This window comes from Pogoniulus pusillus, chromosome 26, assembly GCF_015220805.1.
Source record: "Pogoniulus pusillus isolate bPogPus1 chromosome 26, bPogPus1.pri, whole genome shotgun sequence".
NCBI classification, from domain to species: Eukaryota; Metazoa; Chordata; class Aves; order Piciformes; family Lybiidae; genus Pogoniulus; species Pogoniulus pusillus.
Window position 1 is genome coordinate 15,854,296 of NC_087289.1, and position 14,068 is coordinate 15,868,363.

At 48.5% G+C, this 14,068-nt stretch overlaps 1 protein-coding gene across 1 annotated transcript in view; it reads left to right on the forward strand.

Annotated features, from left to right (window-relative positions):
• Window positions 1-5,621, forward strand: part of HS6ST1 (heparan sulfate 6-O-sulfotransferase 1) — a 267,309-nt gene extending 261,688 nt beyond the window's left edge. The window contains exon 2 of the mRNA XM_064165238.1: window positions 2,177-5,621. Coding sequence (XP_064021308.1) covers window positions 2,177-2,885 — 709 coding nt within the window. The 3' untranslated portion in view covers window positions 2,886-5,621. The remainder of the gene's footprint in view (window positions 1-2,176) is intronic.
• Window positions 5,622-14,068: the final 8,447 nt, after the last annotated feature.

Genomic DNA, 14,068 nt, shown 5'->3' on the forward strand with positions numbered 1-14,068 from the left:
ATGAACAGCATTTAGTATTTGTGGATCCACTGTCTACAAAATGCAGAGACTAACTCTTTTTTTTCCCCCGTTAGCCATACTTGTATAGGCTGCAGCTTTGGACAAGAATCCTCCCATGTCTGTCTTTGGATACCTCATAAATGAGTCCCTGATCTTAGGTGAAACTTGTAGTTGCTTCTGTAAGCCACAAGATAATAATTGGCTTCAACCTGCTTCAGGAAATTATGCAACCTATGGATTGCACTGGTAACATCCACTGCAGTTCACAAGCCAAAAAAATGCTGGTAGTGTTTAGCATCACTGTCTGTGGCTTGAACATCTGGCATTCATCACTGCTTTCCTCTTCCTTCCACTGTCATAATTTATCCCTACCTAGAGGTTTCTTAGTACTGTCTATATAAATCCTAGCTGGGTAGTTTAATCATTACAAGCTGCAATACAAATGAAGGAAAAAGAGGTAAATGTAAGTGAACTGTTTCTGTTACACACTCTGCTCACCTTCTTTCTCCCTTCTCCCTGTCCACAGCCAGTGCTAGGCAGCATTGCTAGCTGGCCTGATACCCTTGCTGTGAAGAGAGAGAGAAAAGTTTCCCAAAATAGCAAATGGTTTTTACCAGTTGTGAAGGCAGAATGCAGGAGAGGAGTTGGAGGTAGAGTGGACACCCATTGCCATTGTTGGAAAGTCCAAAACTTACTGCTTCAGAACAACTGTTCAGCAAGTTAGTGCTAGTTTGGGAAAGCAAACATCCCTTAAAATCAGACTTGCCGAGCATCATCTTTGATGCACTTCCTTAAAATCAAACAACTTTTACTGCACTAAGATAGATTACAGCTGGGAAGAACAGTATTTAGGGTGCTAGGAAAATAGAGGTGTATTAATATTAGCCAAAGCAGAACATTTTCACTCTCTTCTTCCCTGCTCAAAAGCCTGTGCAGTGCCCTCACAATTGCCACTGCAATTCAGCTCTCCTAAGTTGTGCTGGCAGGGCAGTGAACCACAGCAACATTCTGAAGCTGTATCTCTGTTTGGGGAATTAATCCACTCCTGTATGAAACATTTCCAGCAGCATGTATGCATTACCCTGCCAAAGCCAGGTGCTCCAGTTTGTGCAGTGTCACACAGCTCCACGCACTGGAAGCACATGTGGATTTAATTCCCTGCCAGCTTTAGCAACTAGAGAAGGTATTTCCTTGTTGTAGAAACACTGGGAAACAGCACAGTCTGAAGCTACTGGGACTTGTGGAAAAAAGGTTCATTTCTCTCTGTCTGGAGAGGCTGCTGCAGTCTACCACCTCTATAATTCCTAGAACTTCATCCAGGCTCAAGGTGGGCTGAAGTTGAAGGGTCTCTTGCTACAAGACAGCTGTGATGTTTTCAGTTCAAGGGACAGCTTGCACTGTTGGAGATTTCGTTGGACTTGGAGCAGCAAGAATGCCACTACGTGTGCCTCCTCACTGTCTTGCCTTTTCCTCATGTGCCAAAAGTGAGTCTTAAGCTTGCTTGAACTGGTAGCAGATCAGCTGAAATGAGAATGAACAGTTTCCCCTATTGCTGCTTGTCAGCTCGTGCCTTCTCCTTTTACAAAGCATATTGCATTCCTGATTTCCTCTTATTTTTCACTTATCTTCCTGTGGTGTTGCCCTGCTACTCTTTGCAGCTCCCAGATTTCAGCTCAGCAGCCAGATCAATCAAGCAGTAGGTGCCCTGGTCAGCATCTGCATGAAGTGAAAATGATAGGCCCAGCTCAATAAACAGACCAATTGCTGGGCTCTCCTGCAGAGCAAGTCCTGGCTGATTTGGAGGGCACAGGGCGATGTGAACGAACAGGCAGTCCATGAAGTCACAGTTGCTCTTTGAAGCTGGTAGATGGGTTGAGTCCTGATGATTTACTTTGGCACTGCAGTCTGCTGCTGGCAACGCCTGTCCTGCTGAAAGCACTGCTGCTTGGCAAGCCTGAATCAGTGGGCAGTAAGAAGGAGAAACGTGGGGCTAAAGTTGTGCGAAAGACTCTGCATAAGGTGTTCCAAGAAGAAAAGAATCCCGGGGTGCAACGGAATGGGTGTTGTGATGTTGATTTAACTCTTGTCCTTTTGATACCTGCAGTAGGTCTCCACTTGCCAGGCACCTTTCTTGTTACTCATGGAACATTTATGTTATTTTCTCTTCTTCTTGTAGAAAATTTTACTACATCACACTGCTGAGAGATCCTGTTTCTCGCTACCTCAGCGAGTGGCGTCACGTCCAGCGAGGAGCTACTTGGAAGACCTCGTTGCACATGTGTGATGGCAGGACACCAACTCCTGAAGAGCTGCCGTCGTGCTATGAAGGCACAGACTGGTCAGGCTGCACGCTGCAGGAGTTCATGGATTGCCCGTACAACCTGGCTAACAACCGCCAAGTGAGGATGTTGGCTGACTTGAGTTTGGTGGGCTGCTACAACATGTCCTTCATCCCGGAGAACAAGCGGGCGCAGATCCTGCTGGAGAGCGCAAAAAAGAACCTCAAAGACATGGCCTTCTTCGGCCTGACAGAGTTCCAGAGAAAGACTCAGTACCTGTTTGAGAGGACTTTCAATCTGAAATTCATCCGGCCCTTTATGCAGTACAACAGTACCAGGGCAGGAGGGGTGGAGGTTGACAACGACACCATCCGCAGGATCGAGGAGCTCAATGACTTGGACATGCAGCTCTATGACTATGCAAAGGACCTCTTCCAGCAGCGCTACCAGTACAAACGGCAGCTAGAGAGGATGGAGCAGAGGATAAAGAATCGGGAAGAGAGGCTTCTTCACCGGTCCAATGAAGCACTTCCCAAGGAAGAGACCGAAGAGCAAGGACGCTTGCCCACTGAGGACTACATGAGCCATATTATAGAGAAGTGGTAGCCTAGGCAGACTTTTATATTACCAATACTCTAGGGTTTCCATAGAAGAGATCATGGAAGTAAAATGACAAAGCAAACCCCAACAAAACCCAACAAAACTATTTTATTTAAAAGCAAGTCTGTAAAACAGAAGATAGGTTGCTTCCTTAAGCATAGAGTCTTTTTACTGTTTCTTACAAGACCAAGAAGATTCTTAAAAAAAAAGTAAACAAATACACAAAAATAATAACAGTAATTAAAAAAAAAAAAGGTCAACAGTACAATGCAGAGGTATAAAATGCACAAAGGCAGTTCCCCACTCTGTGGCTGAACGTGAAAGAATGTTTCTTATCCTCACAATTCAAATACAAATGTCAGAAGTGGGACTTTAACATCTGTTTCCCCCCCTGAGCACAAAGCTACAGGTGATTAAGACCCAAGGAAACCGACGCTTGCTGTTGTGGGTGATGTTGGCGGTGGGATGGGAATTGCAGTCCTTGGTAACGCTGACTGAGTTGAGGATGTGCTGTTCTGTCAGGCTGTGATCTGAGCACAAGGGCGGTCACTTAGTTTCAGCTGGCAGCTACTGCCAGGGAGTGGAGTACCATAAAAGTAACAAAGAAGGAAAACATCGGAGGATGAGAAACATTAAAGCAAATCGACTACGGCTATGTACTTAGCACAGCGGTCTTGATACATTGCACTGGTATCATGTATACATACACAGCTTCATCACTGAGATAACAGGGAATTCATGCACAGAGCTCCCAGCTCTGTTTCACAAGCAGGTCCCAAAACGAGTTAAAAGCCAACGAAATTACACATGGGCTCAAACATGCACTCACATGCCATCCTGCCACCCTATGCAGCCGCCACTCATGCCTTCATCAGTGTTATCCCTTAACAGCACATGTAAAACCTATCTGAAAACCAAGGAAAGATTCAGTTTAATAGCAATACTCCCTCATAAATCTGCACAAGTCCCAGCAAGACCCTACAGCCATTAATGGGAGCACGATGAGGGGGTGACGTCGTTTCGGATGTTGCTATGTGAAACACTGAACTAGAACAAGTGTACAGATGTACCTGTATCTGAATTCTTTCAGTTACTTTCACCTCCTTATAGCAAGAGAGAATGGGCATAAGCCTGCTTCCAGAGAAGTCACTAGGACTGATTTAAGTGGGAACAGGATGGGGCTCTCTTCCAGAGCTGTGAAAATTTCTGACTAGGGGTCTGAATTAATTATGAGACAGTGCACATTGTCTTTTGGCAGAGTGCCTGTTCTGCAGCTCTTACTTTAAATGAACAAGCTGTGTTCATAAACTGGAAAGAGGAATCATGGATAATGTTTTTTTAGTCTCAGACCACTTTCAAAGCAGAACTCTTTCTCTCTCAATGCTGTTTTTTAGGGACTCATGTAAGTTTAATCCTCCAGTGTGGTGACAGTCTAACCAGGTTCTGCTTACTGACTTTTGAATCACAGAACAACAATGGCTTCTCTAATTCCTCTTCCCACTCACCAAATTAAAGTGTGGCTTATTTTCTTGCTGCTGCAAGCATTTCTTTGCTTGGCTGGAAGCACGGAAATGAAGCAGGGTTTGTGTGTTTCATGTCTCACCCCGTTATTACTCAGCCTGTAAGACCTGAACCAGCTATTGTTTAGGGCAAACGATGAACCAAATGGAATATGATTTGATTTTCAAAGGCCATGTTAACTGCAGATCCAATGTGGCATTGAAATATCAGAGGGGAGGCAAAGAGCTGATGCGTTCAATTTTAGCATGTCCTTTTTGCAGCGTCCCTTTCCCATCACACAAATCCACTGAGGTGCTGCTTGTTTTGTACTTTAATTCTCTCTCTGCCTCTGTACACTGTTTCAGATTCAGACTGAGTTTTGCAAAGGTGGGGGGGGGATGCTGCCTTCAGCAGAGGAGCTCCCTTGTTTCTTCTGTGTACACCCTGGGGGATACACTTTGCTTCTGGAGATGTTCTTCTCCAGAAGAGTAGAGATGACTGAAAACGTAAAGTTGAACACAAAATGTAAACAGCTACAGCCCCAATCCAAAGTCCACCAAAGTTGAAGGCTGTCATTTGTATTGATTTCAGACTTGAATCTTGGTGCTGCAAAGTGCCCTAACACACACTCACCCATCTACAAGCACAGAGGGATGTTGTTAGCCATGCGTTCAGCTGGTGCCAGTGGTGCCATTGTCTTTATCATTCTGCCACAAAATGGCCCCTCTTCCCAGAGATCTGCAGCTTGGCCATAAGCATTTCATCCTAGCTGAAAAGCAGGAAGCTAAATGAAGCAATTTTCTGTTGCTGGCTTGGGGGCAGAAGGTATTACAAATCCACTTGCTCATCTCTGAATTCCAAGACTGGGAGGAGCTATGCCTGCTAGTTCCCAGCGCTTTTATGTGTTGCTGTAACTAAAGAAAACATTTCTATTGAAAAAATGCAATTTTACAGGCTGTTTACCCACAAAACCAATACACAAGATATAAAAAGCAACTGCTTTACATGCAGAGTTCCCAGCTTTCCCCTAAGGCTTTTCACTCTGCATCCTGTGTTATGGATCCATAACGCACAAATGGTTACAGCAACTACTCCATTTCCAAGGTGCACATAGCGGTGACTGCCCAGGCAGGCACTGTCTTCCCACAGCCCTTCTGTACCAGTGGCCAAATTCTGCCCTCATCTGCCAAAGGGCAGCAGTGCAGGGAACTCTGTATGATTAGGCCCAGCATCATTTGGCCTGGTTTGTTATGGGCTCTGAGTAAGCAGCTGGATTTTAATGGATCTGTCTGGAGCGTTCTCTAGATCAGATGCAGCCTCTGACCCTAGAAGCATGTCAGTAGAAGACCTTGTTCCAGTATTTTCTTTGTAATATAGTAAAGTAACGAGCAAAGGAAATTAAACTACCTTGAAAAGTTTCTTGTTCACAGTTTCGCTTCAACCCACAAAAGGAGGGCTGACCTCAGCTCAGTGCTGAGACAGAAACTGGAGTTTAAACCCTGCGCCCAGACAATGCCTCCCTTTCTGCACCCAGACATTGGAAACAACAAATCGATGCACGCTAAAGAGGTACTCCAAGGTATGAAAAGTACAGGGGCACTCTGAAGCTGATTCTAAATACTACAAATAAGGGGAATGGCCCAAAATCCATGCCTCACCCTGGCTGCTGAGCTGGTCTCTTTACAGCTGTAGGCCACGTGTTCATTGCATTCTAAGTGCCGTTTGCCAGAGGATGGGTTGCAGGATGCACCTGGCACAATCTTCTTCCTTCAGTGGGTTTAAGGGAACTTTTTTAACACGATGTGAATGTAGGGTTTTGTGATTTCTATGTACTACAGTTTGAAGTGGTACAATGTCTTTTATTTTTAGGACTATTTGATGCTTCAGTAACATGAAAAATAGGTGTGTGTAGTTTTAAAGTGAATGGAAAACAACAGCTTTAAGGCACTCCAGCAGAGGTAGTGGCCAGATAGTAAATTCTTGTTCAATATCTGCCTCTTTCTTCCAGGATATTTTTCCTGTGACTTCAAGATATCATGAGACCTTCTTCACTACATGAAGTGTCTCTTCAGGGAGCCTGTCAGTGCATCACGGTGCAGGTTAGGATAGGTCAGTTCTGGGTACAGGGAAGGCAGGTACAAGATTGTGACCTGTCTCTTACTGAAGTTGGTGAGGCAGTTCCCCTTCAATTTAGCTTTTACCTAGTTAGAGGTGCTTGTCCATCCCACCACGTTTCTGCCATGGTTCCAGGGATACTCCATAAAAGCCTTTACAAAAGCTGGGGCTGCATAAGATAAAGTATTTCTAAGGGTTTATAAAGTCAGCAGTATTAGTGTCGAGTGGGCACTTTGGACAGGCAGTTATCAGATACCAGACCAAAGACAATAGCTCCTGGCCTGTACCATCTTACCCTGTGCTGACCCTTGCACATCTGCAGACAGGGTGCAAAAAGGGTGATGCTCTGAGTGGCAATTTGCGAGCAAACTCCACTCCTGCTCTGGGGGAGTGGAATGGGCAAGACCTGCTGCATTGATAAGGAGGAGATCTTTTCATTTTAGTCACCCAAACAATGTTAACTTCACTGCTTGGTGGGTTGTTGCCAAGGAAAACTTTTCATTGCTCATTTGTCTCTTCCCAGCTAGCTCTGTTGAAGGAGGTTGCCTTCTCCAAAGTTTTTCAGACAGTCAGATGCCACCTTGTACCCTACCCAGGTCACAGGATGCAACTAGTAAGGTTACAGACCCAGGCTTCTCATGGGGTTCAAAACTATCAACAGAACAAACTCGACAAAGGACCAGTGTAAATTTCTGGCTTCACAGAATTTCCTCCTTTGTGCTCACCACTTGGCAGTAAATGGGTAAGATTTCTTGTTGATGATTTTGCACCCCATAGTTCCTTGCTTACAAAACTGGGATGGCAATGACTGCAACAAGCATCTGAATCTCCTCTCTCAGTGCTATCCTGTAGGAGCAGAAAGGGCAGTAAAATTGCTGCAGTGAGGAAGACAGAAGGACCACCAGAGCGGCACTGCGGACATATCACTTAGGAAGCTTTCACTCTGAGCCCACCAAACCACAGAGCTACAGAAGGTAATGACTAACATTACAGAATAGGGCCTGACCAAGATTTATACCCTGGAGTTCAAAGCATCTCTAGCTTCTTACTGGTCTTTAGAGTTACTCAGAGCCCCTCCTGTCCCACAGCACTTTCTGAATGTCACAAAAATGGGTAGTACTACAGAAGCTCACCACACAGACTCTGCCCAACACTCTATTTCCAGGGCTATAGCCTGGAATGCGACTCACACTCTCTGCTAGATTCAAATGACAGGGATGGCTACATTATCTTTTTGCTCTTGTTTTCACTAATATTAGCAGTTCGTGTTCAGGTGGCAGAAGCAAATGCAGGGCTCACTGCCTGCTCTGCAGCAGAGCCAAGCCGTTAAGGCAAGGGTCAGTAGTGAGCCGCAGAGCCCGTGGCAGCACACACAGCCCAGGCTACCTCTGCCTGTTTGTTCTGCCCCATCTAGAGGAGTGCTGCCAGGTGGCCGCAGTGCTGATAAGCAGGCAGGCATAAAAGCCTCTATTGTCCCAGCTGCAGGTGGTTTTCTCTGTAATTTTTAGCCATGCAAGCTGAAAAAAAAAAAAAAAGGCAAAACAAACAAACCAAACCCAAGATTTGCAAATGAGTCTTTCAAAGCCCCACGATTCCCCCTCCCTGGTTTCCCCCAGGTGTCAATTTTTGCAGACTGGATTGAGAGAGTTGTACTATAATGGATAATTTTATATTCAAATGGTTTACTGAGCATGATTTGTTTTGTACATATTGGAATATGATTTAACTTATTTTTATGGCCCCTTCTCATCTTTTTTGTTCTTTCATAAGGAGAAGACAAAAATCCCCACCCTCTCTCAACGTGGAGTTACTCTGTGTGTGTGTGTGTGTAGTCTGCCAGGCAAACACACAACAGCCACAGGATCTCTCCCTGTCCCTGCTGGTGTATGATTTTCATTTCATTGTCATTTGTCTCTGTCTAAGGCTTTGCTTAAATTATCTCTTCTTTCCTTTCTGCTGCACAGTTTGCAAAGGGAAGGGAAAGGGCAGCGCAGGCATGACTTTGTTTTCCTTCCTCTTCCCTTTCTTGTGTGCTTTACCTACCGAGGAACTCAGTTCTTATCCTTCAAGAGTTGTGTGACTGAGGGTAAAAAAAGCCCAACTGTTCCCCAACCACCACCACCACCTTCCATCCTCCATACTGTAGATCAAACAGATTCAGCTTCTCTGAAAGTGATTGTGGCTGGAGTCATTCCATTGGGCTGAATGTGTATGGTTTGCACTTTTTGTTTTCCACTTCAGGAACCTACAACAACAACAACATAAAAGACAACTGTTGAAATTGAGCCAAGTAACACTTAAAGCTTTATATATTTATTTATAGCGTCCTACAAAAAGTGTTTAAAGGTTGTTTTTTTTCTTTTCTTCCACAAGAAGAATTGGACTTGTTTTGGTTTTGTTTTTAAAGTCATCTAATTGTTTTTGTCTAGATCCAGAATGAATGTTAGCAGATTAAATAAACCCTCAAATTGAGCATCTGTTGTGTGTGTTGTCCTTGCATAGGCCTTTGGATGGCCTTCCAGTGTAATTTTTTTTTCCTAGCCTGGATCAGGAGCAGTGTGGCCAGCAGGACAAGGGAGGTTACTCTTCCCCTGTACTCAGCACTGGTCAGGCCACACCTTGAGTGCTGTGTCCAGTTCTGGGCTCCTCAATTCAAGAGAGATGTTGAGGTGCTGGAACATGTCCAGAGAAGGGCAACAAAGCTGGTGAGGGGCCTGGAGCACAGCCCTGTGAGGAGAGGCTGAGGGAGCTGGGGGTGTGCAGCCTGCAGAAGAGGAGGCTCAGGGCAGACCTCATTGCTGTCTACAGCTACCTGAAGGGAGGCTGTAGCCAGGTGGGGTTGGTCTCTTCTGCCAGGCAAGCAGCAACAGAACAAGGAGACACAGTCTGAAGTTGTGCTGGGGGAGGTCTAGGCTGGATGTTAGGAGCATGTTCTTCTCAGAGTGACTGGCATTGGAATGGGCTGCCCAGGGAGGTGGTGGAGTCACAGAATCATAGAATCTACCAGGTTGGAAGAGACCTCCAAGATCAGCCAGTCCAACCTAGCACCCAGCCCTATCCAATCATCTACACCATGGCACTAAGTGCCTCATCCAGTCTTTGCTTGAACACCTCCAGGGACGGTGACTCCACCACCTCCCTTGGCAGCCCATTCCAATGCCAATCACTCTCTCTGTGAAGAACTTCCTCCTAACATCCAGCCTAGACTTCCCCTGGCACAACTGGAGACTGTGTCCCCCTGTTCCATTGCTGGTTGCCTGGGAGAAAAGACCAACCCCCACCTGGCTACAACCTCCCTTCAGGTAGTTGTAGACAGCAACTGGATGAGGCACTTAGTGCCATGGTCTAGATGACTGGCTAGGGCTGGGTGATAGGTTGGACTGGGTGATCTTGGAGGTCTCTTCCAACCTGGCTGATTCTGTGATGCTACGAACATGTCTTGCTCTCCTGTATTACGGAGAAATCAAGCTGCCAGCTGAGCTCATGAAGAGTGCTGCTAAAAACCAAAACTCCTAACAGAAATATTCAAGCATCAGCTGTAGTCTGCTCATTTCTATTGTTACATTACAAAGAGCCCTCAAACCTCCTAAAAGCTGTAATCTGTTAAAAATTAATTACCTTTCCTTTCCTGCAGCCCTCTTTTCTTTTGCACAGTCATTGCAATGAACGGATTTGAACAACTGCAGGCACCAAATGGTAGTTGTTACCCCAAATACTGAAGAGTAATCAACAGCATTTTTGTTTGGTGTTAAAAAAGTACTTTCACCAAACGTGGCCTGTGAAAATCTTCTGCACTTACAGACCTGAGATGGGCACTTGGGCTGGGTGTAGTGGAAGTTAGTAAGTCAGGGGGTAAAAAGAGAAGCCCTGTGCAGTGTTCTAAGTGGGAATGGCTATGTATGTGTGTGCCAGTGTAGCATGTAGCACTGCTCTTTATGCAAGCATCATTATGCTTCACACGTTCCCCCACATGAGCTGGAGGCAGTGCATGAACCTGCCCAGATAGGATGCTTGGCAGCTCTTTGCTCTCCCAGCTGTGAAAGCAATCCCACTCAAGTTACTGCAGACCCAGGCAAGTACCAGGGATAAGCCAGCAGGAACACACTGCTGGCAAACGCTTCCTCGTTTCACTGTGGGGAATGTCCAAATGCACATCAGCCTAAGGAGCACATCACCGACCCGGACAGAAGCCAAGGCACACGAACTGGGCAGCCGTTTACCCTCGGCCATGCCGTGAGCCTGCGGGACGCTGAGAGTCTTCACCTCCCACTCTTCTGCCTTGCAGCCTCTTGCCACACAACCACAGCAGCACCGGCTCCTGCCTCGGATTGCCATGCTTAACCTCCTGCTAAGCAGCCGAGGTCCAAAGGCAGCAGGCTCTCCCTCCACTCCCTGTTACTTCCTCTCCGAGGGCCGGTCTCAGACGCAGAATGTTCTGGAAACGCCAGTCGCAGGGCGCCGCCCTTCAGCCCTAAACTGGCAGGGGAAAGGCGTGAGCGGCTGCTCTTCGTGCTCCGCGGGGCTGTGCTGCCTCCCTGGCCGGCTGCCCTCTCGGTAAGTGACTTGCAGGTCTGGTGGGGACCACCGGGGCTCACGGGGAGGGCAGAGCGCCGCTGTTCCTCCTGCCCTTCGGGACAGGGCTGCGGGGTGCGGCGGGAGGCTGCCGCCGCGCCAGGCTCGCCCGGCGGCATGTGCAGCAGGTGCCCCGCGGGCTGCGGGCACCGCGCCGGGGTCTGGAAGCGTGGCCTCTGCCGGGATTCGCCACAGCCCTGCTGCCCCTCGGAAGGCACGCCTGGGTGGCACCGAGCCCCCTTCTGTAGTTGGCCTGCGTGGGAGGTGGCTCGTCGGCGACAGCTCTCCTGGAAGCATGGCGGGCACCAAAGGGCCGGGGCGCCCCAGCCGGCGCCGGCTGTGCCGTGGGGCTGCGCCTTCCTGCTGCTGCTGAGCTCTGGCGGCCTGCTCTCTTCCAGCGCCGTGGGAGGGTGCCTCGGCCTAGCCTGTGCTCCTCCAGCGCCGTGGGAGGGTGCCTCGGCCCGGCCTGCGCCCTTCCAGCGCCGTGGGAGGGTGCCTCGGCCCGGCCTGCGCCCTTCCAGCGCCGTGGGAGGGTGCCTCGGCCCGGCCTGCGCCCTTCCAGCGCCGTGGGAGGGTGCCTCGGCCCGGCCTGCTCTCTTCCAGCGCCGTGGGAGGGTGCCTCGGCCCGGCCTGCTCTCTTCCAGCGCCGTGGGAGGGTGCCTCGGCCCGGCCTGCTCTCTTCCAGCGCCGTGAGAGGGTGCCTCGGCCCGGCCTGCTCTCTTCCAGCGCCGTGAGAGGGTGCCTCAGCCTATCCTGCGCCCTTCCAGCGCCGTGGGAGGGTGCCTCGGCCCGGCCTGCGCCCTTCCAGCGCCGTGGGAGGGTGCCTCGGCCCGGCCTGCGCCCTTCCAGCGCCGTGGGAGGGTGCCTCGGCCCGGCCTGCGCCCTTCCAGCGCCGTGGGAGGGTGCCTCGGCCCGGCCTGCTCTCTTCCAGCGCCGTGGGAGGGTGCCTCGGCCCGGCCTGCGCCCTTCCAGCGCCGTGAGAGGGTGCCTCAGCCTATCCTGCGCCCTTCCAGCGCCGTGAGAGGGTGCCTCGGCCCGGCCTGCTCTCTTCCAGCGCCGTGGGAGGGTGCCTCGGCCCGGCCTGCGCCCTTCCAGCGCCGTGGGAGGGTGCCTCGGCCCGGCCTGCGCCCTTCCAGCGCCGTGAGAGGGTGCCTCGGCCTAGCTCATTCTGCTGCACAGAGACTTCTGTTGTGGCGCTGTTCCTGTTCATAGTTTTTTCTGCTCCTTTCCCTTCCTTTCCCAAAAGCCTGGAAGATAACTGTCACAGTAAGTCTGTGCAAGCAAAATGTTTTCACCGACACTTCTTTTTTTCCCCCTGTATCTTCTTTAATTTCTCGATAGAGAGAGAGGTATGAGTAGCCTCGACAGAGAAAAGGATGGAGAATAGTTAGCAAGCAGATGGAAGGGTGGCTTCTTCTGTTGCAAATACTGGTGTAGGGAGGCATAAGGACCCGAGGATGCTGAAGGAGGGTTAAAAGAAGTGGGGAAATCATTTACTGATGAGAGAGCCTCCGAAGGTGTTTTTTTATTGGCCACCCCGATGATTGCTCAGCTTCCTTGTGCTCGAGTGCAAGATGTTCCCCTTGCTATTCTATTTCATCATTGTACACTATCCAGCGCTGCCTCTGGGGGATGTGCTGCCTCAGGTTAATTAGAAAGTGCCCTTTACATCCTGCTGTTAGCCTAACAATAAGCAGCCCCTGGCTGTTCTGCTGCCCCAGGTGACAGCCTGCTCTTCCTGAATGGAAAAGCTGATCCTGATGGTGCTCTATCGGAGGAAGTGGTGCTGAGCTCTTGTCACAGGGTTGTTTTGTTGCTCTGGCACTCACACGGAGTTACTTTAACTCTTTGGTATCATCTTTCTTGTTGCTGTTTAGAGGAGAAAAGGCAGAGCAGGTCTGCTCTAACACTGTCATGCCGAAGGTTTTCGGCACTGATTGCATTTGGGGTACTGCAAGTTCCTTTTCCCCTCCTTGAGGATTCATGTGTGCATCCCACCCAGTGCTGAACAGCCTCTTTGTCAAAGACCTGGGAGACGCCTGGAGATCCGCGCATAGCAGGATGTACCTCTAGCAAGGACTGCACGGTTCTGTGGCTCCTGCAGTAGCAGGCAGTCTGTAGGAGAGCCTCATGCATTGCAGTTCATAACATTTTATCATGCAGTACTTCGGTGGCATTTACTGTGGGGATGTAAATGCATTGATATACAGATAAAAGCTTCTGGTCTTTTCTGCCGCTGGAGATGTTCCCGACTGCTGTTGACAGCAGCTTGCACCCTCTCTGCTGCCAGAGAGAGCTGCGACACGTTCGTGCGTGCAGTCAAACAAAAAGTGTATTGTGGGCTTAACAGTAAAGGAGCTTGGGCTTTACTGCAGTTATTATTTAATAAACTTCAAATTAAAAGGGGTAGGCACTGAAATATGAATGAGAAGCATTTGATAGAGCGTTGCTATATATCTGCTATAGCGATCAGAGGTCTCCAGTGAAGAAGGCTTCCCTAGCAAGGCCCCCTGTGATTTAATTCATCCGAGATGTAAATGGCTTGGGAAAGAAACCATACATCTTTAAGAGACTACTGAGAATTAGAACAGTGGTGAATTAGCATTATTTGACTAACGTTTTTAATGACGTCAAGCATTGTAGTAAAAAACCAGTTTTCTTAAGCTTGAGGGCAAGTATTTTCTGTAAGCCTAAAATGAATCAGGTTATCAGTCTCAGATAATATTAATCAGACCATCTGCAAGTGCATTGGTACATGACACTGTTCTTAGGTTTTAGAAGTTCTTTGCCTGACATGATTTTACTCATTTCTATATTTATTGATTCTCTCCTGAAAAGCTTTTTTTTTCCCCTTTCTTGAGTCCTGTTTTGTCCCTGCCTTTCTTTTGTCCACTCCGTAGTATGATACGCAGGTTTGTGCCCAGTGATGTAGGATGTGCACGCAGGTTTGTGCCCAGTGATGTAGGATGTGCACGCAGGTTTGTCCCCAGTGATGTAGGATG